The sequence below is a fragment of the Acomys russatus genome, chromosome 23 (assembly GCF_903995435.1).
Source record: "Acomys russatus chromosome 23, mAcoRus1.1, whole genome shotgun sequence".
Taxonomy (NCBI): domain Eukaryota; kingdom Metazoa; phylum Chordata; class Mammalia; order Rodentia; family Muridae; genus Acomys; species Acomys russatus.
In genome coordinates, this window is record NC_067159.1 from 32,852,824 (window position 1) to 32,876,600 (window position 23,777).

The window sequence follows — 23,777 nt, forward strand, 5'->3', positions numbered from 1 at the left end:
TTTTTTTTTTTTAAGTCACTGTGAGGAAAAAAAAAAAAAAAAGCCAAACCAAACAAACAAGGTAATGTGATTAGCATCAACGTGCGGACAGCCTGGTACAGAACAGGAGGATGCAGAGGCTCCCAGCTACCTAAGAGGCATTTTCAGGAAGGCATTCTTCTTTCTCCTGAGACCACATCACCTTAGTGTAGCTATCTCACAGTAGGTGCGTGCCTACCGTTCTTTCAGCAGGTCCTGGCACTGGAGAAGTGGGGAAAATACTAGAAAACTGTCTGCTGGGGACCCAGGCAAGTGGTTTACAAATATTTGCACAACAAACAAACAAACAAACAAAATCCTCAAAGTCTCAAATAGATACCTTCTTCCAGAATAACAGTGGAGAAGGGGAACTCAAGGGTTGTCAGCAGCTGCGTTTTCTGTATAGATACAGAAACCCAGTCTCATAGGTGACAAATTTAGATGTTGCTTCTTGCTTCCTACTGGACAGAAGCTAACCCACAGTCAGCGTGTGTGGTGTGAACGGTGTTACCAGTATCCTATAGACGTGGGCCTGTGTGTAAGTGTGATGCCATGCCTGGTAGGATCACGTGATTCAGGTTCCAGGCTTCATATGACAGAGTTGGGAGGGTGTCTGGGTGGGAAAGGAGGCTCGTTTGTCCAAAAAAGGCATCTGGAACTTATCACATTTTGCATAAGTAAAGTGTGCTTGGGTTCAGTTAGCAATGTAAGCTCCAGACGATGAAAGGAAAGCTGGGTATCGGGGTTCACCCACGAGGGTTCTTTTTTATTTATATTGGCAAAAAGAAAGGGTGGGTGACAGATCTTTATACTCTGAGTGCTTTGATGTGTTGCATGTGGTTCAGGACCACAGGGGCAGAGAAAGCAAAAAATGTGAGCTTCACTGCAGCCACCAGACTGCGAGGAGGTCCCTGCAGCACCAGGTCGGCTGCCCTTTAGAGGTGGACAGAGTTTAAATGCTCACGTTAAGTCCCTCGGTCAGGGTTTGAAACACAAGCTGGACTGGGGTTGCTTTAGTTACCATTTTTCTCTCTCTCTCTCTCTCTCTCTCCCTTTCCTTTTTGGTTTTAGTGGCACGCCCTCTCCCGGGAAGAACAGGCCAAATATTACGAATTAGCACGGAAAGAAAGACAGCTACATATGCAGCTTTATCCAGGCTGGTCAGCAAGAGACAACTATGTAAGTCTCTTCTCTGTCCCATGGCTTTCCATCCCCACCCCCCACCCCCCACCCCTACCCAGTCCTTCTGTCCTCCCTTGCCCACCTTGCACTCAGTCTCAAGGGGGTGTTTGGACGGTGTATGGTGTTGGTACTGTTTCTTGTTTTTGGAAATTAACAAACTGTGTAATAAAGATTTTACAAGTACATTGTGTTCTGAAAACTTTTAAGCTTTTATTTTGTTGCTGTAAGCACTAATTTATTTGTAAAATACAGCTCTTTTAAAGATCAAAACATAAAACTTCATATCATTAAAATACCAGGAGAAAAAGATGTAAAACAAACAAGCAAAACCGTATAATTTCACCATGTAAAGGCAAAATTAATGATAACTACTTATATTCCCTTCTGGTACCTTTTCTGTGCATCTTTAGTTTCACATATAGGTGAAATATAAGAGTGCATGTGTACATTTATTTTATGACATGTTTCCTATTCTTATCTAAAAATGTGGGTTTCCCCCCTATGAAATAATGTTTACATCCATTTTCTATTTGATAAATGTCCCAGTTTCCTGGTTTTTCCTGATCTTAGATTTTGAGTTTCCCTCCCCGCCCCCTTTCAGAGACACATAATGCACCCTGCTGTGTGTACATCTGTGAGTAATAGGATGCTTTTCCTGTGCACAGGACCGTTGTTTCTGCAGGAAAGAGTCATAGTAGCAGGATGTTGAGTTAAGAAGATAGAACATTTTACAGTTCTTGTCAGATTTCTTACCAGGTGATGATTCCTTTACAAATCTTCCACCATATTTTGGTGACTGTCTTGGCACAGGATTAGAACTGCATAGTTTTTAAAAAAATCTCATATTAATATACCCTGGCATCTTCTATGTACTTTGAATAAAGACAGAGTATGGGTTGTTGTTGTCCTAGGATACACTCACTTTATTGTCAAGAACTTCCTCACTTATATTGCCAGCCCTTTTCCTGTTGAAGGGGTTGAACATCTTTCTGATATTATCTTGACTCTTAAGTTGTCTTAACTGATATAGTAAAGACTCTTGCATAGAACATATACCATGAATGATACATTTGAAAGTCTGTCGTTTTGTATAAAGTAACAATGTTGATTGTTTAGATTTTTAATAGCTTGAAAATCATTCTTAGTTCAGACAGCTACAAGAGAATGCCATAGCCAGGTGGCTTATAAAAGCAAAAATGTATTGCTCGCTGTTCCGGAGGCTGAGGCATCTGAGGCCAATGGCACCAATAGATTGGACGTCTGAAAGGGCCACCTCCAAGCAATTGGCTGTGCTCTCACCAGGCTGCCCTTTCCCCAGGGACGAGTCCTATTCATAGTCCCCAGTCGCCACCTCCCAAAGGCTCCACCTGATTCCAACACACAGGAGGTGTTAAGATGTCAGTATAGAAGTTGAGGGGGACACATAAGCCGATAGCAGAAGACCAGCAGAAGGAAGAGCATTCAGGCCAGTCTTGATTAGGAGGAATTGTCCCTTCAGCAGCACATGTGAAGCCAATGAGTCTGTGTACAGTTTGATGATGGCCTTTGCTGTAGAAGCTTCAGTTCTCATAGAGATAATGGCAACAATGTGTGTCTAAGATCACATGTCCCATAATAGCAATTACAGCATTTGAACACATATGTATCTTTCTGGGAATGGCTTGAGCATTTTTGCCCCCCACCCCATAATATGCTCCCCTGAAAATGCCACTTTACTATTGAGGGTTTGAAGCTACATCAGATATAACTTTGACACAGGAAATAAGAGTCCTGTGGGCAGCTACTTGGAAGCAACGGCACAGTCACCTCCCAAGCTGCTGTTTTGGTTGTTCTAATAACTGCCATATGCTGATTGTAGGGAGCGCCTTCCATTCTTTCTGTTACTTTCTAATCCTTACAACTGCCCAATGGCATCGTCATCGTTACTTCACAGGGCAGGGCAGGGCAGGGCAGGCCTGAGAGGTTAGGCAATTTGTCCACAGCTGTGGAGTAGGTAGCTACACTGCAATTTAAACCCACATGGGCTTGGCTTGAGGATCTGCATGGCTCCCCACCGCCACCCCGAGGATTAGCTCCACATCTTACTGGCTTCTGTTCCCTGGGCAGTAATTACCAGCTGCATGTATGGAGCCTCTGCTAAGCCCTTTTACTGGGGAAGATCAGTTTCCAGAGGCATGCACAAAGTCCTCTTCCCATTCTGCCTTGCATGCCCGTTGGCTGTGGCTTGCCTGGGAGAGGACCGGTGACCTTTACTCTCTGACCCCCCTCCCCATGTAAGAGCTTTGCCAAGTTTATGCATACTTAGCATTGCTTGCTGAATGTCTTGAGAAGTTCAGTTCCGATCTTAAAGTGATAAGTCTTAGCATTTAGAAAGATGTAAAAGCCGTCTCCTTCGCCTTACTCTAGTTCCTTGCTGCCCCTACATGTGAAAAGAGAATAGTTTTGAAGAAAGCTGGTGGACTGCGAGGTTATCTGTAAAGATTTTACTGTACTCTCTCTCCACGATGGTTAAAGGAAATTGTTCTGCGTGTGCCTTGCTTGAACGAAGGGAAGCCCCAGCCTTGTTTATACTATCTTGTTTCTGTTTCTGTTTCTGTTTTTGACAATCTCATCAGTGGCTGAGGCAAAGCAGAGCTGGGCATCTTTGTTATCACTGTTCCTAACAGAAGTACAGCATCAGGAGCAGGACGGCCAGTCAGGACGCCTCCTGATCCACTGAGATCACTAAACATACATCCGGGTTCCTTGTTAAAATGGCCTGCTCAAGGGCATCACTGATTTTTACAGTTGAAATTTACTTCCATAATTGGGGCTAAAAAATGAAGCTTCTGTGAATCAGCAGTGCATGGGTTTTCTTGAGTGAGGGTATCCTGCCTCCCAAGATCATACAGTCTATGGAATTTTTACCCCTCCCCCCCCCCAAAAAAACCTTTTATCAAAAGGCCAGGCCTGGAGGTGCACGCCTTTAATCTCAGCACTCAGAAAGCAGAGGCAGATGGATCTCTGTGAGTTCAAGGCCAGCCTGGTCTACAAAGTGAGTCCCGGACAGCCAAGGCTATACACAGAGAAACCCTGTCTCGGGGGGGAAAAAAAAAAAGGTCATCCAAACTGGTCTCTCTTTACCTGCCATAAATCCTATGTATATTCTCACTCCTCACTGATTTATACCTAAACTACCACACAGGCAATATCAGAAGTGATGCTTGGAGCCATACATACTGGCTGTGTGCCAGGTGTGGAGGGTGGAGGGAGGCTCTGGGCAGAGCTCTTGGAACTCTGGTGAGGTGGGCCATGGCCCTGAGCTCAGAGTCATGAGGGAGTTTGCTCATCAGAGGAATCCCAGGCTTGTCTAAGGAAGAGGGGTAAGACATGAGACAGAGAAATGTCTTGAAAGAGATGACACTTGGGACCCATGCAAATGGAAACCAGGAGAGGAAAGAGCAGAAGGCCCAAACACAAAGCTGCCTCTCAGGAATGTGGTTCCCAAATTGCAGGAGATGTATTTGAGTGAAGGATCAGATCGCTGTGACTGTAGCATGCTCTCTCCTGCCACTCCCTTACCCCTACCCCACCGGGAACCCCTCTGGTCACATTAAATATGTTCCTATTTTTGATGAGCCATTTCCCAGGTCACTGATCCAGGCTGTTTGCCTTAGTGTTTAGAAAAAGAGTTTCAGTCACCTTTCTAAAACTTGAAGGCCTCGTTCAATAACCATGTGACCCAAAGAAAACGGCTCTGGGGGACATACATATATCTATACTTTTATAGAGTCATAAGACCGATTTAGGAAGCTCTGATGGACTGATCTGGTTGGGGTTGCTTGTTACTGTTATCTCAGAGCTGTTGACTACAGAGGGTGAAAATATGGGTCACAAGCTGGGCGCTCGCGGTGGCACACGCCTGTAATCCCAGAACTCGGGGAGGCAAAGGAAGGCGGATGTCTGTAAGTTTGAGACCAGCCTGGCCTACAAAGGGAGTCCAGGATATCCAAGGCTACACAGAGAAACCCTGTCTCAAAAAAAAAAAAAACAAAAAAGGAAGAAAGAAACTTCCTGTCACAGGTTCACCACTCATGACTCACAAGAGTGGGCTGTGGCTGCAGCCATACTTAAGTGTTTTTATAAGGGAAAGAAAGAAAGAAAGAAAGAAAGAAAGAAAGAAAGAAAGAAAGAAAGAAAGAAAGAAAGAAAGAGAGAAAGAGAGAAAGAAAGAGAGAAAGAGAGAAAGAGAGAAAATGAAAGGTAGTTTTGAAGAGAAATTAAATTTTTTTAATTACTTAAAATGTGAGTTTTTAAAGTTTGTCATTGAGATGTTTTTGAAACGTATTTATCGTTGCTCCTATATCGGTGTCATGTCTCTGAAGAAGCAGAGGCCTGTTTCCCAGGCCCCTTATTCCTCTGTCTTTCTCCTTGGTTGTGTCATGCTTCTGCCACAGGGATCTGGGCACCCAGGTGACTCCATAGACATGCGATATTGCTCAGTGCACTTCCCAGCAGGGCTGCGTGTTGAGCATGGCAGTCCGTGAGAGGAGTGCCCAAGAAAGCATGAGTGAAGGGCTGACTCTCGGGGTCTCTCTGGCTGGCCACCCTCTGTCTGTGCTTTCCGTGCAGTGGGTACCTGCATGCCCACCATCTGCTCTCTGTCATTCCAGGGCAAGAAGAAGAAGAGGAAGAGAGAGAAGCTACAGGAATCTACGTCAGGTAGGTACCACGTGGCTCTCTGTTGGCAGACATCCTTGTAAATAGTCCGCATCTTCCTACATACTGCCTCGTTGTGCGACTGCCACACATGATGCCTTAACTCACCTTTCTCTCCTGAAATTCTTTAACACTTCCAAAAGACTTTTCTTTTACATGTGAAGGTGCCTGTAAAAAACACCTTTCCCATCCCTGTGTCCCGGAGTCACAGGATATGTGTTTGATTTCCAGGACCCCTTCTGTTGTCTGTGTCCTCTTTGCTTCCGCCTCTTCTCTGTTTGCGTAGTCTTTAGATACGTGACTGTTGTGATGACAGTAAACCATGCTACCTTGTTTCCCCTTGAGCATTGTTCATGTGTTTTCAGTGTTTAATACTAAACAACACAATGTTGGGCCTTGCCTTGCACTGGTTGCAGGAGTCAGTGAGGCCCCACGTTAGTTCCCTTTTCTCTCTACTAGAAGGGCCAGCACAGGCACTGCACAAACAGATATGGCTGCTCCGAGCTCCGTTAAAAGCAAAGCGAGCAGGTCCACACGATGTTGTAGCTACTGCGTGTTTGGAATGTACAGAAACCTACCTCTCCATAAAAGTTTGTTAAAGACACCATTTTCTGCAGGTACAGGTCCCAGAATGACAGCTGCCTACATCTGAAACATGGTAAGACAACTCTCGGGCCCCGCTGCTGACTTAGCGCTAACAAGAGGCACTTGCTTGTGGATCTTCCTGCTCTCACGAGTTCCATTCAGCATTGTCCCTGAATGCGGAAAAAAAAAAAAAAAAAAGTCATCCAATTCAATCTAGTCCTTTTTTCTCTCAGCTATTTCTTACTGACCTGTGGAAAATCTGCTTTAAGAAACAAAAACAAAACAGGAAACAGCATGCCACCCTCCTCCACCATCCAGCATGAGTCTGGGGCCATCTTGATATCCCATTCAGCCCTGTTGTTACGTGGTAAAGACTCGGTCGAAATGATATGTGGACAGACACATACACACACACACACACACACACACACACATATATATATATATATATTAATATCACATAGGCATTGAAGTGACTGATTTACTTCTTCTACTGCGTGTTTTTCTTTATTGGTGCCCATTGTTAGACCTCACCCTACGATCTGTAAGTAAAACCCAGTTCACTTGTCTTTTCATTTCTGTCCACGTGACTCAGGAAAGCTGGCTTCATGGACGGAATCTGGGCCTTAAGTTTTCATTGGAGGGTGTAGCCCTCCTCCACAACAGTTGCCTTTGTTTCTGTACTGTTCTTTCTCCACAGCCCTGTGCCATTAGTCACCCAGCCCTGTTGGGCTCCCTTTGGGTCTTCTTTTCCACTTGTCTTTCATGACTGCCCAGCCCTGAGTCCCTTATTATATTGCTTTTATTGTAGCCTTTGGGAGAATTGTTATGGCCACAGACTCTCCTTCTACAGTTCCTCCATATTGCTTTCAGAGGGATTTTCTTTTGAAACGTGAATGACATCACCGCTCAGAACCATCTAGCTTTTATTACCTGAAGGGTACAGCTACATCACCCAGTGGGGATCTGCAACCCGTGCCCCATCCCTGTGCCCGTGCCTCAGGTCTTTTGCCTACTGGTTCTCCTCACTTCCAAACTGGACCACATGAGACCCATGCTCTGTCCAAACAAAATTAGGAGTTCTTCTGGTAGGTGGAGGGCACCACCTACGGTATCCATCTGTCCCGGTGCTTGAAAGGCCTACACACTCCGCTTACAAACACGCCCATCTGGGCAGCATTCCTTCAAATGGCTTGCAGTATGGATGCTCTTGACTTTGCCAGGGAGCCTCATCCAAGCTTAAGCGTTTACTTTTGGTCCTGAAGCTTCAAGCTATATTCCCTACAGAAATCTCCCAATGGCGGCTCTAGACTTAAAATCCAATCAGCTACCTGGGCCCTCTGTGTCAGCGTCTTACTCTTATAAGAAGTGGAAGGATGCATGTAATGCATGCCTTGTCTTTGGCTGGTAGGGACTGAGAAGGGCCCCTCTCTCCTCCCGACAACCCTGTCACTCACTTCCTCTCCTGAGGAACTTTCTTGCTTTTTCTTCATCCTGACGTCCCAGGTTGTCAAAGCCCCATCTGACACCACAGTTGTTCTATCCTGTTCTAACCTGAGGCTCGGTGGCTTCTTCCCCGTTAAAAGGATCGTTTCTTCACAGGGTTGTGACCATCCATCATAGCCAAGCACAGCACAGTCACAGTGGGCGGCCACACGTAATTGAGTGGGTATTCATTAAGGTCTTCTGAGCCAGCCAGCTAGCTTTCACTTATAATCTCAGCCCCAAGGTGCACCTGGCTTCGTAGACGACTACCTAGAAAATAGTGTGAGTGTGCACACACACCTTGCATTCTTTCTACTTGGTTGTTGTTGTTGTTGTATTGTCTTTTTAAGGCAGAGGCTCATGTAGCACAGGCAGACCTCCAACTCACTTATGTACCCAAGATTGACCTTGAACTTTGATCCTCCTGCCTCTACCAGCCCAGTGCTGGGATTGCAGGGACCATGCCTCCTCTACCTGGCATTGCAGGCTAGACCTGGACCACATGCACGCCAGCATGTCTCTGGACTTGGGCCTGCATGGGGTAAGAGAGAAGGGAGACTCCAAGCCCCAGCACTGTCATGTACTTTCTGGTCTGCCCTGCCTCACAGTGTCACCACAGGGACCCCATGTACCCCCTTCCCTAACTCACCACCACCCAGAGGGTTTCTGTGTAGCAGTGACGCTCCTGTGTGACTGTGACTGTGACCGTGATGTGTGCCCACAGTGGTTCCTCACTTCCTGTGAAGAACACCTCTGAAGCCTCTTCCTGTCCCAGAACGGCTTTCTGATGCCCCGCCGTGTTCATTGCTGGTCGTGTGGGCTTGGTTTCTCCGGTTGGGTAGGAAGGTCCTGGCTTGACCGCCAAGCTGCCTTCCCCTAAGAAGCAAGCCCAGGAGAGATGGAGTACTTGATTAGGACCAAGGCTCTGTGTAGAGCAGTGGTTCTCAACCTGTGGGTCTCGACCTGTTTGGCAAACCCCTATCTCAAAAACATACTTACATTATGATTCACACCCGTAGCAAAATTACAGTCATGAAGTAGCGATGGGAAGAATCTTATGGTCGGGGGTTACCACAACATGGAGAGCTGTATGAAGGGGTCGCAGCATTAGAAGGTGGAGAACCCCTGCTCTAGACGGACGTGAAATACCCCCACCCCCACCCCCAGCTAATTGTCAGTTCTGAGAGGCCAGGTACACTTAAAGCTAAGCGAATGCCTGAGCAGGGGAGGTGGCAGAGACTCCGCCTCCAGGAGGCCTCACTCCTCTCCTCTAGTGCACCCAGGGAAACAGCACATCTTAAACTAAATACAGTTCAATTAATAGACTTCACAGTGACACTCCAGTACACACACGCCTTGCCTCGTCATATCCACCGTCCCCTTCAATCATTTCCACCTCTCATCTCAACCCCTCTCCCGGTCTCCTACCCCCCCCCCCCAGTAGTTCTTCTGAATTTTTAAGGTCTTTTTTCTTTCTTTTAGAAAAATAAAAATTTTTTTAGTCAAAATTTTGGGGTTAGTATACAAAATAATGGATTTTGATATGGAAGATTCTTTTGTTGGTTGGTTGGTTTTTGTTTGTTTGTTTTTATTTTCTGAAGACAGGGTTTCTCTGTGTAGCCTTGGCTGTCCTGGACTCACTTTGTAGACCAGGCGGGCCTTGAACTCAGATAGATCCACCTGCCTCTGCCTCCTAAGTGCTGGAATTAAAGATGTGTGCCACCACGCACCAGCAATTAAAATTTTCTTCTTAAAATGTTTTATTTTTATTGTTCAATCAGCTAACAAAGTAAGAGGTTTCCATGGGGAATTTTAATAATTTCATTTTGGTTGATGCCCCTTACCCCAACCACTGTTGTGGCATATCTGTATGCATGTGTTAGCTTTGTTCTGATTTGCTTCCCCCTCTTCCCCCTACCCCCCCCACCGTCCTCCCCTAACCCTCTCCTCCCCTCTGCTGGTCCTCTTCTTCCCCGTGTAGCTTTCCTTCCCCACTTTCACACTATTGAAAGCTTCTGGCTTCCACATTTGAGAGAAGACACATTGTTCCGTCTGGGTCTGGATTGTTTTGCCTAACATAATCACCCCTGGTTTATTCCATTGTCCTACAAATGACTCAGTTGCATTATTTTTTAGAGCTAAATAGTACTCAACTGTGTATGGCTATCAACCAAAGTGTCTTTATGTAATGCATGTGTTGCCAAGGCCCTGGGCTGGTTCTGTAATGCGGCCATTGTGAACAGTCCCTCTGGAGTCATGGGTATGTAGGCATCTCTGTCATATACTGACTTTGGGTGTATATCCAGGAGCTGGGTAATACTGTAGGTCTACTTCTAGTTTTTTGGGAATCCAACACATACAGATTTCTGTATGGTTATACTGACTCACATTCCCGCCAAAAATATGCCCACTTGGATGTGCCGTGACTAGTGTGTGCGTCCGTCAGTGCCCATCCTGAGTGGGGTGAGATATATTCTCAGTGTATTTCTAACTACTATTTCCCTGACAGCTAAAGATGTTGAACATGCTGGGTGGTGGCGGCAGCGCATACCTTTAATCCCAGCACTTGGAGTGGCAGAGGCAGGCAGATCTCTGTGAGTTCCAGGACAGACAGGACTACACAGAGAAACCCTGTCTTGAAAAAAACAAAAAACAAAACGGAAAAAGAAAAATAAAATGAATGTTTTCTCAAAACTATCTGTTCGGGTAATTTAGCCATGTATCAGTTGCATTGCTTGCTTTTGTTTTTTGTTGTTGTTATATTTGGGAGCTGGGTGTTTGCTTTGAAGTCTTTTTTTTTTTTTTTTTTTTTTTTTTTTTAAATCAGGGTTTTGTGCATGAATGCAGTACCTATGAATTCCAGAAGAGGGCACTGAATCCCCCTGAACAAGAGTTACAGCAGGTTGTGAGCCACCTGATGTGGGTGCTGGAAACCGAACTCAGCTCCTCTGTAAAAGCAGTGTGAGCTCTTAACCTACAGTGCCACCCCTTCAGCCCCCAGAGGGTTTTGTTTCTTTTTAAAAGTCTGTGGCTATTAACCTCTGCCAGGTTTGTAGTTGGCAAATTTTTCTCCTGTTGTGTAGGTCTGCAAAAGCTTTTGCAGAAGCTTTTAATTCAATGAAATGCCATATATAATAACTTTCTCTCTGTCTATTGAAGTCCTGTTCCTGAAGTCGGTGTTTATGCCAATATCTTTATGTTTTACGTTTTTCTTTAGTGGTTTCAAAGTTTCAGGTCTCACATTAGGATTTTCAGCCCACAGAGAGCCAGACGTTGGTGTGTAGCTTCAACCTTCAAGATGTGGGTTTTCAGCTTCCCCTCCCCCGCTTCTTAAAGTTGTCCTGTCCTTAGCCTCTATTTATGGTATCTTTGTCAAGAATCAGTTGTCTGTGAATTCACTGGTTTGGGTTCCTTTCTGTCCTCTCTTCCCTTCGGCTGCTCTATGCTAACACTAACTTGGCATATTAAAGAAAGCACACCTCTGAATACACAGCTCAAATGCTTAAAAAGCTCTTTAAACTCCTAAAAATGCATGAATTCGATTTTATGCTTCTCTGTTGGGGGAGGGGCGCTGTACCCTAAGTGGCCTCTTCAAGCCCCATGTAGAAATTGGGAAGGACAAGGTGAATCAGCCAGAATGAAACATGTGTGAAAAGGCCATATGCAAATTCACTCTGAAACTATTGTGGACCGTCTCTTGGTACCAGAACATCTTTTTGTCTAACTGGAAACAGGAGCAGGGAAAGCCACTCCTGAGGGCTCTTGTGAACAGTCCAAATGCGTCCTGTGCTGTGCTTGCACTAACCTGTCCTTTGTTGGAAAGCTGAGAACCCGGGCCTTGGGAAGTAAGACTGGCCCACTCTTCTGTGCCTTCTATGTCACAGACACTAGTGGCTTATCCACGCAACAAACCGCCAGTAAGGGTGGCTCCCACAGGGTCAGAACCACCCTGGGGAGGGGGCTACTTGCTAAACGAGATCCTTTCCTTTCCCAGAGGAATCTCCCTATGTGCTATGAGTCACATATAGCATGTTATACATAAAGAGTATGTAAAATAAACATGTAAATCTGAGTAGGATAGTGGTGGTTTTCTGGGTGGCTGTCCCTTGGGCTGTGGATAGTGAGGGAGTGCCTAGATTCCACAGCACATTGATTATGTTGCTGGGAGTTCTTTGGGCTTTTGCATGGGTTTGATTTAGAGCCTATAGCACCTCAACAGTTTGCCAGTAGTTACGGGATTTTTACCGAAGATTTGACTTTTCTTTCTTCCCCACTTAGGCAAGATGCCCAAGACAGTAGGCAAAGAATCAGAAGTTTCGAAACATCAGGAAAATTGATCACTTGAGCTCATGAATTAAAAAGCAACCCTGTAAACAAGTTTATTAATATTCACTGTAGTAAAACAAACCCAAACACCAAAATATATAGAAATACGGTTTCAATGTAACGCCTCTGATTATATAGTGCCCACAAACTAATTTAAAAGTATAAGCAAGATACTTTTAGACGATAGAAAACCTCTTCTGGCTAAAGGCACAGAACTGCACCTGCTGATACAGATGTGTACACAACTCCCTCACATCCACCCCCACCCCACCCCCACTCCCCCCACCCCAATTTTGGCTTTGGCATATTCTTTATCTCAGAACCTGGCTAACTAAATGAAGAAGTGTGTTTATCACTAAGTAGAACCTTCAGCCTCCACTGCCCCGCGGCCAGGAGCTGTGTGGGAGAGGTAATTGCAAGTGCTATACAGCCTACAGGAGTTAATTGAGCAGTGCTTGGATTTACGTTGGGGGGTCGGGGGAAGGTTTCTGGCTTCTGTCTGATGATGGCTTTGGAAAGGCTCAAGGCTCCTGGGTGCTGTGGTTCCTCCTGTAGAGCCTCCCAGCTGCAGGGCAAGAACTGAGTTGTAAGGATGGATGGAGGGAAGGCAGAACCCTGATGGTCTTGGGGAGCCTGTACTGCAGCCCCAGCTTGATCCCTGTTTTCTGAGAGTTGGGAAGTACTCACACAGTCTCTGTGGTCTTTAAAAACAAAACAAAACAAAAACCAAACATTTACTTCCTATGTAGTTTGATGCTCACCCGATTGTACTCACAAGTGCGCCTATAGCCAACCTCCTTAGGCATCTGAGCCTCTAGGTGTCCTTCTCTGGGTTGTTATTTAGTTAGAAAACAAAGCCAGGCCTTTTTCTTAATGGTAAAATTAAAGGGACGTTGGAGGCAGCTTAAGAAATCCTAACACTTGCTCAGAGTCTCAAAGTAAAAAAAAAAAAAAAAAAAAAAAGACTCCTGTCTTTAGCTAGAGTTAAAACGGGCTGTGCTGCGCCCTTCTTCATCTTGTAACACACAGGAAGTGCCCGATGAGGAAGTAAAGGGAGTTAAAGACTTTGGGAAAGAGCTCCTAGCTCTGGAGAGGAGTGCCTGGCCAGCTAGAGAGGCTTGCTGTGGATCTCTGCACCCAGCTGGAGTTAACGCCATCTCCCAGGCAAACAGCTGCTCTGTGCTCAGCAGCGCCCCTAGTGGACGCTGCCTTTTGCCTCCCTTCAGGATGCATAGTCTAGATCCCAGGCAAGAGGCTCCAGGCTGTTGCGTCTGTCTTGCCTGAGATTCCCGGCTCATTTGCTTGAAGCTGGGAATCTTGGTGTCCTGAAGGGGCTCTTCCACAGCGCTTCAGTCCCTGGCTTGCCCATTCTGAAGGGATGACCCTCCTGTGACTTTTCTCCTCTCGGAGTGCTTGAGTGTCTACAAGTGGCTGCCACAGCTGTCACAGCTGTCACAGCTGAGTAGAAGCCTGGTAGAGACTCTGTAAGGCACCATTCTTGGCTGTAGTATTCCTTAGGAAGTTCAGACCTAGGACAGGGAGGGTGAGGCTGTTTTAACATAGAGATAGTTTACAAAATAACAATGTGGCTAAGGCAGCTGCTGTGTAAAGTGTAGGTTTTTAAACTCCGGCCCCATGGCCAGGGTGCCTGCCGTCATGGTTTCAGCTACTTTCTGTTGCTTTGATAAAAACATTATGGCTAAGGCGACCCACAGAGGAAAATATACTTGTGCTATTGTGGTTCTGCCACGGCAGGGACACATGGCAGCAAGAGGCAGGCATGGGGCAGAAGCTGGACGCTGAGGGCTCACATCTTGAGGCACAAGCAGGAAGCACAGAGAGGAAACCGGAAATGGTAAACTCTGAAGTCCCGCCTCCAGTGACATACTTCCTTCAACAAGGCCACACCTCCTAATCCTCCCCAAACAGCCCCACTAACTGGAGAGACAAAGCAGTCAAGATGCCCAAGACAGTGGAAGACTTTCCTCGTTTAAACAGCCGTGGGCTTCTCCCACACTCCTTTGAGCATCCATCTTCCTTCTCAGGCGTGCCCAGTGTAGCTGAACCTGCAACAACTGTGTCTGTAGCAGCCATGTTGGGCATCAGTTTTCTTCTTACACTATCCCCTCAACAATACAAAGAAACAACCCTTTGGTGGCACTTGCATTGTTTTAGGTGTTGGAAACAACCTAGAGATTGTTTAAAGTACAGGACGGATATACATGAGTTATATGCAGAGGTGTGCCATTTCATTCACATATGACAGGAAAGGATCCTTTATGGATACCAAAGGACAGCTGTACCGGAAGGGCCTGCAGTTGGCTTACACGACCATCTCATGGGACCAAGGACCATTGTGCTGCGGGGCCAGAAAGGCAGAATTAATTAGCAAAGTGGAACTCAGCTAGCAACCAGACTTACTAGTTTAGCTGCTACTAAAATGTAACCAAAGGGTAGATGGCTGAGTGGTTAGGAACACGGGCTGCTTTTCCAAAGGACCCAAGATCAGTTTCCAAGACGAATACAACAGCTCACAGCGATCCGCAGTTCCAGTGTCTGAGTATAGTAGCCAAGGCCCCTTCCTTGCCTCTGAGATACCAGGCACACGCCTTGCACACATACGTGCATGCAGACAAAGCACCCACATACTAGAAGTAAATATTTGAAATATAACAAGGGATGAAGAGATGCGCAGGAAACTCACTAAACTTGCTGGAGATAACATAATATCTAAAGTAGCCCCAGTACTTAGGAATTGGAGTTATGTCTGTGCACTAATATAACTTTGATAATAAGAAGGAATTGCCTTAGACAAACTTCAATGGAATCTTTTTCTCACTGGGGTACCTAGAGTTATGGAAAGTGCCACCTTCTGAGTAACAAAGTTTTCTGAAACCTAAAGTTTTAATGCCTTTAAATATCAAAGTGTAGAAATTGGCTTGTGTGGGGGACTAGGACTAGAACCTAGGACCTTGTGCTTGGTAGGTGCCCTGGTTGGTTTTTTGTCAACTTGACACAGGCTAGAGATATCTGAGAGAGGGGAGTCACAACTGAGAAAATGCTCCCATAAGACTGGCTTGTAGGCAAGCCTAAGGAGCATTTTCCTCATCGGTGATTAGTGCGGGCAGGCCCAGAACACTTGGTGGTGCCTCCCCTGGGCAGGTGGTCCTGGGTTGTTTAAGAAAGCAGGCCGAGCCAACCAGGGGTAGCAGGCTGCTAAGCAGCACTTTTGTTATCTGCACCTGCTCCTCCCCTCCCCGCCTTTGATGATGGACTACGCTAAGGAGGTGTAAGATAAAATAAACCTTTTACTCCCTGAGTTGCTTTTGGTCATGGTGCGTTATCACAGCAACAGAAACTCTGAAGGCAGTAGGTTCTACCACTGTGCAAAATCCACATCGCCAAACATGGACTCTTTATAAAGGGTTTAAGGTGGTTGAGGAGATGGCTTATCCCAGTTAAGAGCACTGGGTGTTCACACAGAGGATCTAGTGTCCATTTAGCAGCTCGCAGCCACCTGTAACTCCAGTTCCTGGGGATCCAGCGTCCTCTTCCAGACTCTGTAGTATACCAGGCACACAGGTAACATGAGGACATGCATGCATGCAGGCAACATACACACATAATATATGTTTTTTAAAAAGACTTTAAGTATAATTCTGCCTCCAACATAGTACACTGGAATTTATTTCTTGGTACTTTATGCCACCATTCTACAGAGTGTGTAGCATATTGTATATACTGCAAGGAAGATGATGGTTTGTTAATCGCTGAAAATGACTCCAAATAATTTATAAAAGTTTTAAATTGCCGTCTCTGATTTTTCTGTAACCTCCTTTGCTATATGGAATAATTTCCCCTTCCTCCAGGAATATGTGCCTTCTGCCGTGCTGTGGGAGTTGAAGCCTCAAAAAAACAAAAACAAAAACAAAACAAAAACCGAACATTATTTGAATAGTAAGAGTCAAAGTACAGGGCGCTGTGGAGATGTGCTGGGTTTGCGTGGCTCCACTGTGGCTTCCTGTGATGCTTTAACCGCTCCACTGTTCTCCGTGCCTGAAGCTGCGCTGCTTCGGCGACTGGGTGGCGCTTTAGCAGGGAGACGTCGTCGTTCATAACCACGTGATAGAAAAATCCAAAGCAAGAATGCTCACGGGTTTGGCTTCTGTTCAGCCTTGGTATTCGCTAAGTTCTATATATTCTGTTTGCCGGTAACACTTCAGCTCTGCTTCTCAGACTTTCTCAGCTACCACTGTTTTAGAAGACATCCTGTACCCAGGAAAACCCTCTTGCTCCTTATTTTACGCCAGACATTCCCCATTTGGTGTCATCTCGTTTCCTCGGTGCTTAGCCTTGGTTCTCTATTGGCCGGCCGACAGCGAATCCTCTCTCCTCACCTTCACAGCCCACATAGCCCACATTCTTCACCTGTTTAGGAGGGTTGAAGAACCCTAGGCTGTTGCTCTACCATAGCACCTGCTGAACACCGTAGTGGAGTTTACGCATGCGTGTTTCGTCCTATGTCAGTACGCTTACTGTCTCTTAGAGAGCACCAGGTGCCAGGAACACCCTTCGTCCCTCCACACACTGGGAGCAAGAGCTGGCTGCCAGCTGCTCCTTACAGATAAGGAACTGGGACTTGGACACTCCAATGACTTCCTGAGTAAAGCCAGGTGATGACTGCAGAGCCTGACTCAGACCTGTCTGTCCTGGGAAGTCTTATCTCACACACATCGTCACCTCCCCACCCTCCATGTCCTTACATTACTATGTTACAAGCCAGTGTAAACGTGAAAGGCAGCTGATCTGAAAAGGAAAGCACTGTACATAGAGCCTGTTGCCTCGTTTTCGTAATGGGAAGTTACATCTGCCCTCTCTGGGTGAATTTCTGTCGAGATGAGAGAAATGTGGACTAAGTAGAGAATTTAGATTTGGAGCTAATATTCACAGAAATAAAATTGGCTTTTGGTGCTTTCTTAATTTAGAAATTAATTCTTAATTTCTCTAGAGCAGTGGTTCTCAACCTGTGGGGTGTGACCTCTTTGGGGGTCAAACGACCCTTTGGTAGGGGCTGCAGGTCAGATATCCTGTGAATCAGATATTTATATTGCAATTTATACTAGTGGCAAAATTAGAGTTATAAAGTAGCAACAAAATAGTTTTATGGTTGTGGGGTCACCACAACATGAGGAACTGTATTAAAGGGTCCCAGCAATTAGGAAGAACCACTGATCTAGGGCATGTCCCAAGTGTGCCTGCAGATTGTAGACCCAGCAGTCACTGGAGCTGCAGCCTCCCCACAGGACATGAGACCAGGCTGGTCTGTGCGTATAGATTGAAGACAGAAACTACCCTGCAGTCATCGCTGACAGACCCCAGGCCTGCCTCCGTCACTTCGGAACCACCAAAGTTTAGTTTAACCGGTCAACCAACACAAAGGAAAGCTGCACACTAGGGCTCCACCTTGGTCTAATTGGAGTCCAAAGCCAAGGCTATGGACCCCTTCCTGACTCTTCCCACACCTCTATGGTCAAGGGACAGACGAGTCCTGAGTGTGGAGCCAAGGACTAATCCAGCTGCAGGAGCACAACTCAGTGTCAAGCTTCCTGACCTCACGTTTCCATTTGTCTTTTTCCCAAATCCCGGGTTGTGCCTCACAGCCAAGGATCCCCGGGCAGGCTTAGCAGGTTATAACAGACCCTCAGAGAGCACTGGAGTTGCGTCGTTGACTGATAAGCTTAGGCCTCTCTACTACTGGCTTGCTACCAACCAGCGTGGCATCTTGGATTGGGCAAAGCTACAGTATTCTAGATGTAGAGTGCAGTGTCAGGACAAAGGTGCTGTTGCCTAGTGATGGACAGACAGACGGACAGGGAGAAGGCAGGCGGGGGTCAAGAAAACAAATGATAATTTAGTAAGAGTGGTGGAGAGAGTATGTGTTGAGAGCTCAGAGGCGTTTCCCTCACCCCACCCCCACCCCCCTACCCCACCCCCATCCCCGCTGTGGGTTGTGTGACGTCAGACAAGCTCTTCACCTCCCTGGGCCTTGATTTTATCCTCTGCAGATAAGTGAGAACATACTGTGTTCTGTCCCAGCAGTATGAAACTGTAAAGTTTGTCCCAGTGCTGGGGCTTCTGGCAGGCACGGTCACCTTGAAGTCAACATGGCAATGGTAGTAGGATCAGAATGCTTGGAGAACAGCTCCAGGGGTCACCTTGGGCCTGTCATGTTATAATCTGCCTTAGACTCTTTTGCAGAAAGACAGGGCTAGACAGCTCTGCCATGCTTGTTTCCTGCCCTGGAATCCTGCACAGCCACCCTGCACACCAAATTGTGCCACACAGGAGTCCCCGCCACGCTGCAAGAGGCAGAGAAGAGCAGGCTGCTGGCATGAGGGCTGTGGCATGTTGCCACAAGGCAACTCTTGCCATTCAAACCTCCTTTCACCTCCACAGAGCTAGTCTCTAACACCATCTCCCCAAAGATGATGTCATAACTGAAAACACACTCGGGTCCCTACTTCCTGCTGGTGGCATTTAGGCTGAGGCAACGGAGAGGGGGGTTGCAGCTTATCCCAATTCAGTGCTTTTGGTTGCTAACCAGTTCTGAGCATGCTGTCTAGGACATGAGAGTTTGCATCTTGTCCCTAGAGACCTGCTTTGCTAGCCCTGCCTTAGCATGTATAGCTGCCAAGCCCAGGTGCTCAGGGGTACTCTCCCATCAGAAGATAGCTGGGCTGCCCAAGTCTCCAGGCCTTTAGTAGAATTCCGCATATGTTTTCATAAGGAGGGAGCTCCTCCTGCCTCCCTCCCTCCCCCGCCCCATCCCTCTCAATTTTGTGCCAACGCCAGAGGCCCATTTTGTCAGGGTCAGCTGCAGTTCACCAGCCAGGAGGGGTCTTCAGGCTTGCCCTTTCTATTCGGGTTCCTCATAAGCCAGAAAGAGGTCTTGGTTCCATTCCAGTAGAGAGGTGATAAGTCAGCTTAGAGACTGTTTAAGAAAAGCATCAGTGTTTCAGGTATGCAGGGCATTGCATTTTGCGCTGCTGTCAATGCACTGCACAAATGGCCCCGTGGCAGGCCACTGGCCTTAACATCTGCAGGAGAGAGTTGCTTGCTCCCTTTGAAGCTGAGGGCTTGGTAATTGCTTCTTTGATTGCAAAGGAAGGCTTAAGTGGGTGGACCCTGTCCCTTGCCAACAAGCAACCTAGCCCTTCTGCAGACTATGGCAAGTCTCCCATCTCTGGAGCTTGGTTTCTTCAAAAACAATCTTACTTGATCCGTTTTATACCCGTAAGACAACACACTCAAGACCCAATTTCTCCCCAGGGAGTAAGAGATGGTCTGCCCCGACGCCCTGTATTTTAACAGAGTGGTCAAGAATTCCCCTGGCCACTTTTGGGGACAGTTTTTCACTAGGAATGCACCCTGGGTTGGTAGGCTGCCATACAAGGGACCTCTGAAGATAGCCAACGTGTCAGGGGGAGTCACTAGGCAGCAGAGTGATGAAATAAAAACAGCCAAAACATGCGTGTGTGGGTAAGTGACTATTGGGAGACAGAGATTCTGTCGGCGTAACCAATGTCCTGACAATGAGGAATGATGCTCTAGGCAGCTATGTTTGTCTTTATAACTATTATAACTGAGCCCAACTCCAAACAGGAGGAAAAAGGGACTTGTAAGTAAGACAGGCAGGTGGGAGAAGGAGTCCTACTCTGCTATACAATTAGAGCCATAGCAAGGCCACAGAGGTTGTCTGCATTGCGTAACTTGAGATTTTCCTACTGCACCTGGGGTTGTGGACAGACGTCAGCAGAGGGCCAGGCTGCCCTCCATAGTAGAAGACATTCCCAGACCCTTGTGTCCACTCAGATCTAAACCCCAGCAGTCTGGCCTCGGCCAGCAGCCTAGAACTTCAAGGCCATACCTTCTTAGGAAACAATATTTTCCTGTCACAGATTGAGAGGAAAACTGCCCAGGAAGAACAGCGTGGACCGAGCCTTTGAACAACCTTGATGCAAAAGCACAAAGTAAACCGGGGACCTGCGGGGCCCACGCCCATGCAGCCTTCAGGCCTGTTCCTCTGTCATCGGAAAGGCCTTGCCTCTCTTAGCTCTTTGATCTTCCGTGGGAAGGACTGGCAGGTTGCTCAGTTGATAACAAAGGCTTGCAACTGAACAGTGTACTAATAGGGAAAGGCTAGCTTTGTGGAGTCAGGACTTTAACTCTTCTCTGGAGACTTCATAGTTATAGATGGTGCGGTGGGGAGAGTGGGACAGGGGAGGTGTTCTTCCCATTTTCTTGGTGTGTCTTATTTCTCAGTCGCTACTTGGGATAGAGTTGCTTCACAGTGTGGTTCAGGTGTTTGTGGGGACAACTGTGGTGAGAGCAGTAGTCCTCCACACACAGGCGTGCTGTCCTTCACACACAGGCGTGCTGTCCCCCCCCCCACAGGTGTGCTGTCCCCCACACAGGTGTGCAGTCCTCCACACACAAGCGTGCTGTCCTCCACATATAGGCGTGCTGTCCCACACACAGAGGCGTGCTGTCCCCCACACAGGTGTGCTGTCCCCCACAGGTGTGCTGTCCCCCCAACAGGTGTGCTGTTCCCCCCACACACAGGTGTGCTGTCCCACACACATGTGCTGTCCTCCATACACAGGTGTGCTGTCCCACACACACAGGAGTGCTATCCTCCACACATAGGACTGCTGTTCTCCACCACAGGCTGGCTGTCTTCCACACACAGGTGTGCTGTCCCTACACACAGGTGTGCTGTCCCCCATACAAGGCATGCTGTCCTCCACACACAGGTATGCTATCCTCCACGCACAGGTGTGCTGTTCTCCACCCACAGGCTGGCTGTCTTTCACATACAGGTGTTGCTATCCTCCATATACAGTCTTGCTGTCCTCCACACACAGTTGTGCTGTCCCCCACTCACAGGTCTGCTGTCCCCCACATACTGGAATGCTGTCCTCCACACGCAGGCTGGCTGTCCCCCACACACGTGTGCTGTCCTCCACACACAGGTGTGCTGTCCCCCCCCACACAAGTGTGCTGCCCCCCCCCACATAGGTGTGCTGTCCTCAACACACAGGACTGCTATTCTCCACCCACAGGCTGGCTGTCCTCCACACACAGATGTGCTGTCCTCCACACAGAAGCTTGCTGACCCCCCACTCACAGGCATGCTATCCCCATGCACAGGCAAACACTCCCCACCCTTCTCAGCACAGCTTGTGTGCAGGCACCCTCTCCTACTCTGAACCACAGTCCTATGGAAAGCTCTCGGCCACCCAGGTTGTGTTTTTATTTTTCAAATGGTCACAGGTTTCCTTCTGTCATCTGATTATTCTGATTCCTGTACTCTTCACTGAAAACATAAAGGGGCCACCATTTAGAATTAACCCTTTAGAGGAGCACTGTACTTGTAAAGGGGCTATACCAACCACAAACAGAGAGCTGGGTTCATCTGAGGCCATCAGAGGCTCCAGGTGGGACACAAAGCCATGGAGACCAGTGCTTCCTGGGGCAAAGGAACTAAACTGTGTCTTCACCTTCCTCTGTCTCCTTTTGTCATGGCATTTCATTTTAACCTTTAATTACTTTGTAAAGTTTCAGGTCGTTAAGAGTTTGGGGACTAGAGCTCTCCATTTTGAAAAGCATGAGCTAATTACTTGCAGCATATTCATTTTCAGATAATGTGAGAAGCCTTCCTTGGTATGGAGGGGCTCATCTTGAGAACTTAAGTGAAAGCAAAGGTGCTTCTACCCCTTGGACCATAAGAATGGGCAGTTTATCCTGCATGTGTGTGCAGCATGCTGGCTGTTTGGAATGGTCTAGTCCTGTGTAGAATCCTGCAATGGCTCCTTGTAGTGAACTGAAAGCACTGGTAATACTTCAGCATGGCAGATCTCCCCTGACGAGGCTCTTGCTCACCTCTCCAATTCATGTCTAGCTCAGTCCTCCCTCCTACTGATATTTTCTCATACATGATTTTGTTTTGTTTGTTTGTTTAACTAAGAGCTAACACTTAAAATACATGTTATGTCATATCTCTGATATACATATTCAGGGCCAAGTAAAAATTCAGTTTTATATAGCTACCCTGGGATATATTTTGAGAGTCTTTTGGCTAGTATGCAGCAATCCATTTTAGCTGATGTGAACTCAAGAAAATGGATAATTTAAATGTGTAGGTCAGACACTGCTGCCTGTAAGAGAAGGCACTGTTTTTTAAAGGCTTGTGACAAATTTGTATTAATAGTATTTCATTTGTTCCTTCTCGAGGTGGCAAAAGAAGCTCATTCCCAACGTGTAAAGCCAAGGCAGCAACCCCAGGCCCTCTTCTGGAGATGGAAGCTTGTTGAAAAACCCAGACTGTCTCCATAGCTTGTCCGGCTGACCACAAGGAGCACTGACAGCAACTTTACCCTGAGGTCACTGCTAGCGGACGCTGACCCACAGAGACAGTCACTGCCAGCCCCTCCCTCCTGTCTACTGCAAGCACCGACTTCCAAAAGAAAGCTGAAAAAACGGTTGCTTCTGAAAAATAAATAAAATTTAAAAAATAAAAATAAAAAAGCCCTTGAGAATGCTAGCAGGCCCTGCCCCCTGAGCAGAATTGCTTCCAGTCTCTGCCTGCACTTCTCCAGTCTCTTCTGCGCAGGCCTGTCACCCTTCAACAAGGACAGTACCTTGGCTGTGTTTGCCTTGTCATGTGCAACTAGAGCCAGTGACCAGAGCAGGCATTAGCATCCTGGCGTGAGAATTGTGGAAGATTCCTCCTGTTTCTGTCTTCATTTTCCTATCTCTTCACGTTTTTATTTAACAGTAAAAAAGGATCAAGCTTGTGTTTGCTTCTTCTTCTTCTTTTTTTTTTTAACTTGAATTTTTAAATTTTTTTCTTAAGTTTTTATTTCCTTGTATATTTTGCTAGCTCTGAGCTTTTCAATGAAATTCATAGGTCTGGAAGAGTTTAGTATAAAAACAAGAAGAAAAGAAACCTTTTGTTGTTGCTGTTGTTTTCCTGAGAGATCTTGTCCAGTACGTGGCTTCTCTGTGACACACAGTGGCCTCTGCCCTGTGTAGTGTCTGATAAAGCTAAACAGATAGCCAAACCCACTGATGTCAGAGGTAGCGATTGGCAGCCCATCTCCCTTCCTTCATTTTCTGATATTTTTTTTTTATAACAGCAAACCTTAACACATACTTTGAGCAAACCCATTTGCAGTGGATTTTCACTTCTTTCCTTTCACTCATGTAAAAAGCCCAGCACTTGAATTATTACTTTCAATGTTCTGTATTTGTATCTGTTTTTATTAGCCAATTAGTGGGAATTTATGCCAGTTGTTAAAATGAGCATTGATGTACCTGTTATTTTTAAATAGCAAGGCACAGCCTTTGCCCCAAACTGTCATCTGAACGTCTGTCATTCCAGTTTGAGTTAACGTGCTGAGCATTTTTTAAGAAGCTTTGTA

The 23,777-nt window shown here is 46.6% G+C and overlaps 1 protein-coding gene across 4 annotated transcripts in view; it reads left to right on the forward strand.

The window, feature by feature from the left end:
* The window catches only part of Lef1 (lymphoid enhancer binding factor 1), a 115,832-nt gene extending 92,349 nt beyond the window's left edge, over positions 1–23,483 (forward strand). For 2 of the 4 annotated variants that reach the window (XM_051165450.1, XM_051165452.1), the window contains 4 exons: positions 1,090–1,197; positions 5,853–5,901; positions 6,516–6,556; positions 22,588–23,483. In XM_051165450.1, the coding sequence (XP_051021407.1) occupies positions 1,090–1,197; positions 5,853–5,901; positions 6,516–6,550 (192 nt within the window). In that variant the 3' untranslated portion in view covers positions 6,551–6,556; positions 22,588–23,483. The remainder of the gene's footprint in view (positions 1–1,089; positions 1,198–5,852; positions 5,902–6,515; positions 6,557–22,587) is intronic. The other 2 variants (XM_051165449.1, XM_051165451.1) reach the window with 1 other exon arrangement.
* The last annotated feature ends 294 nt before the right edge of the window (positions 23,484–23,777 follow it).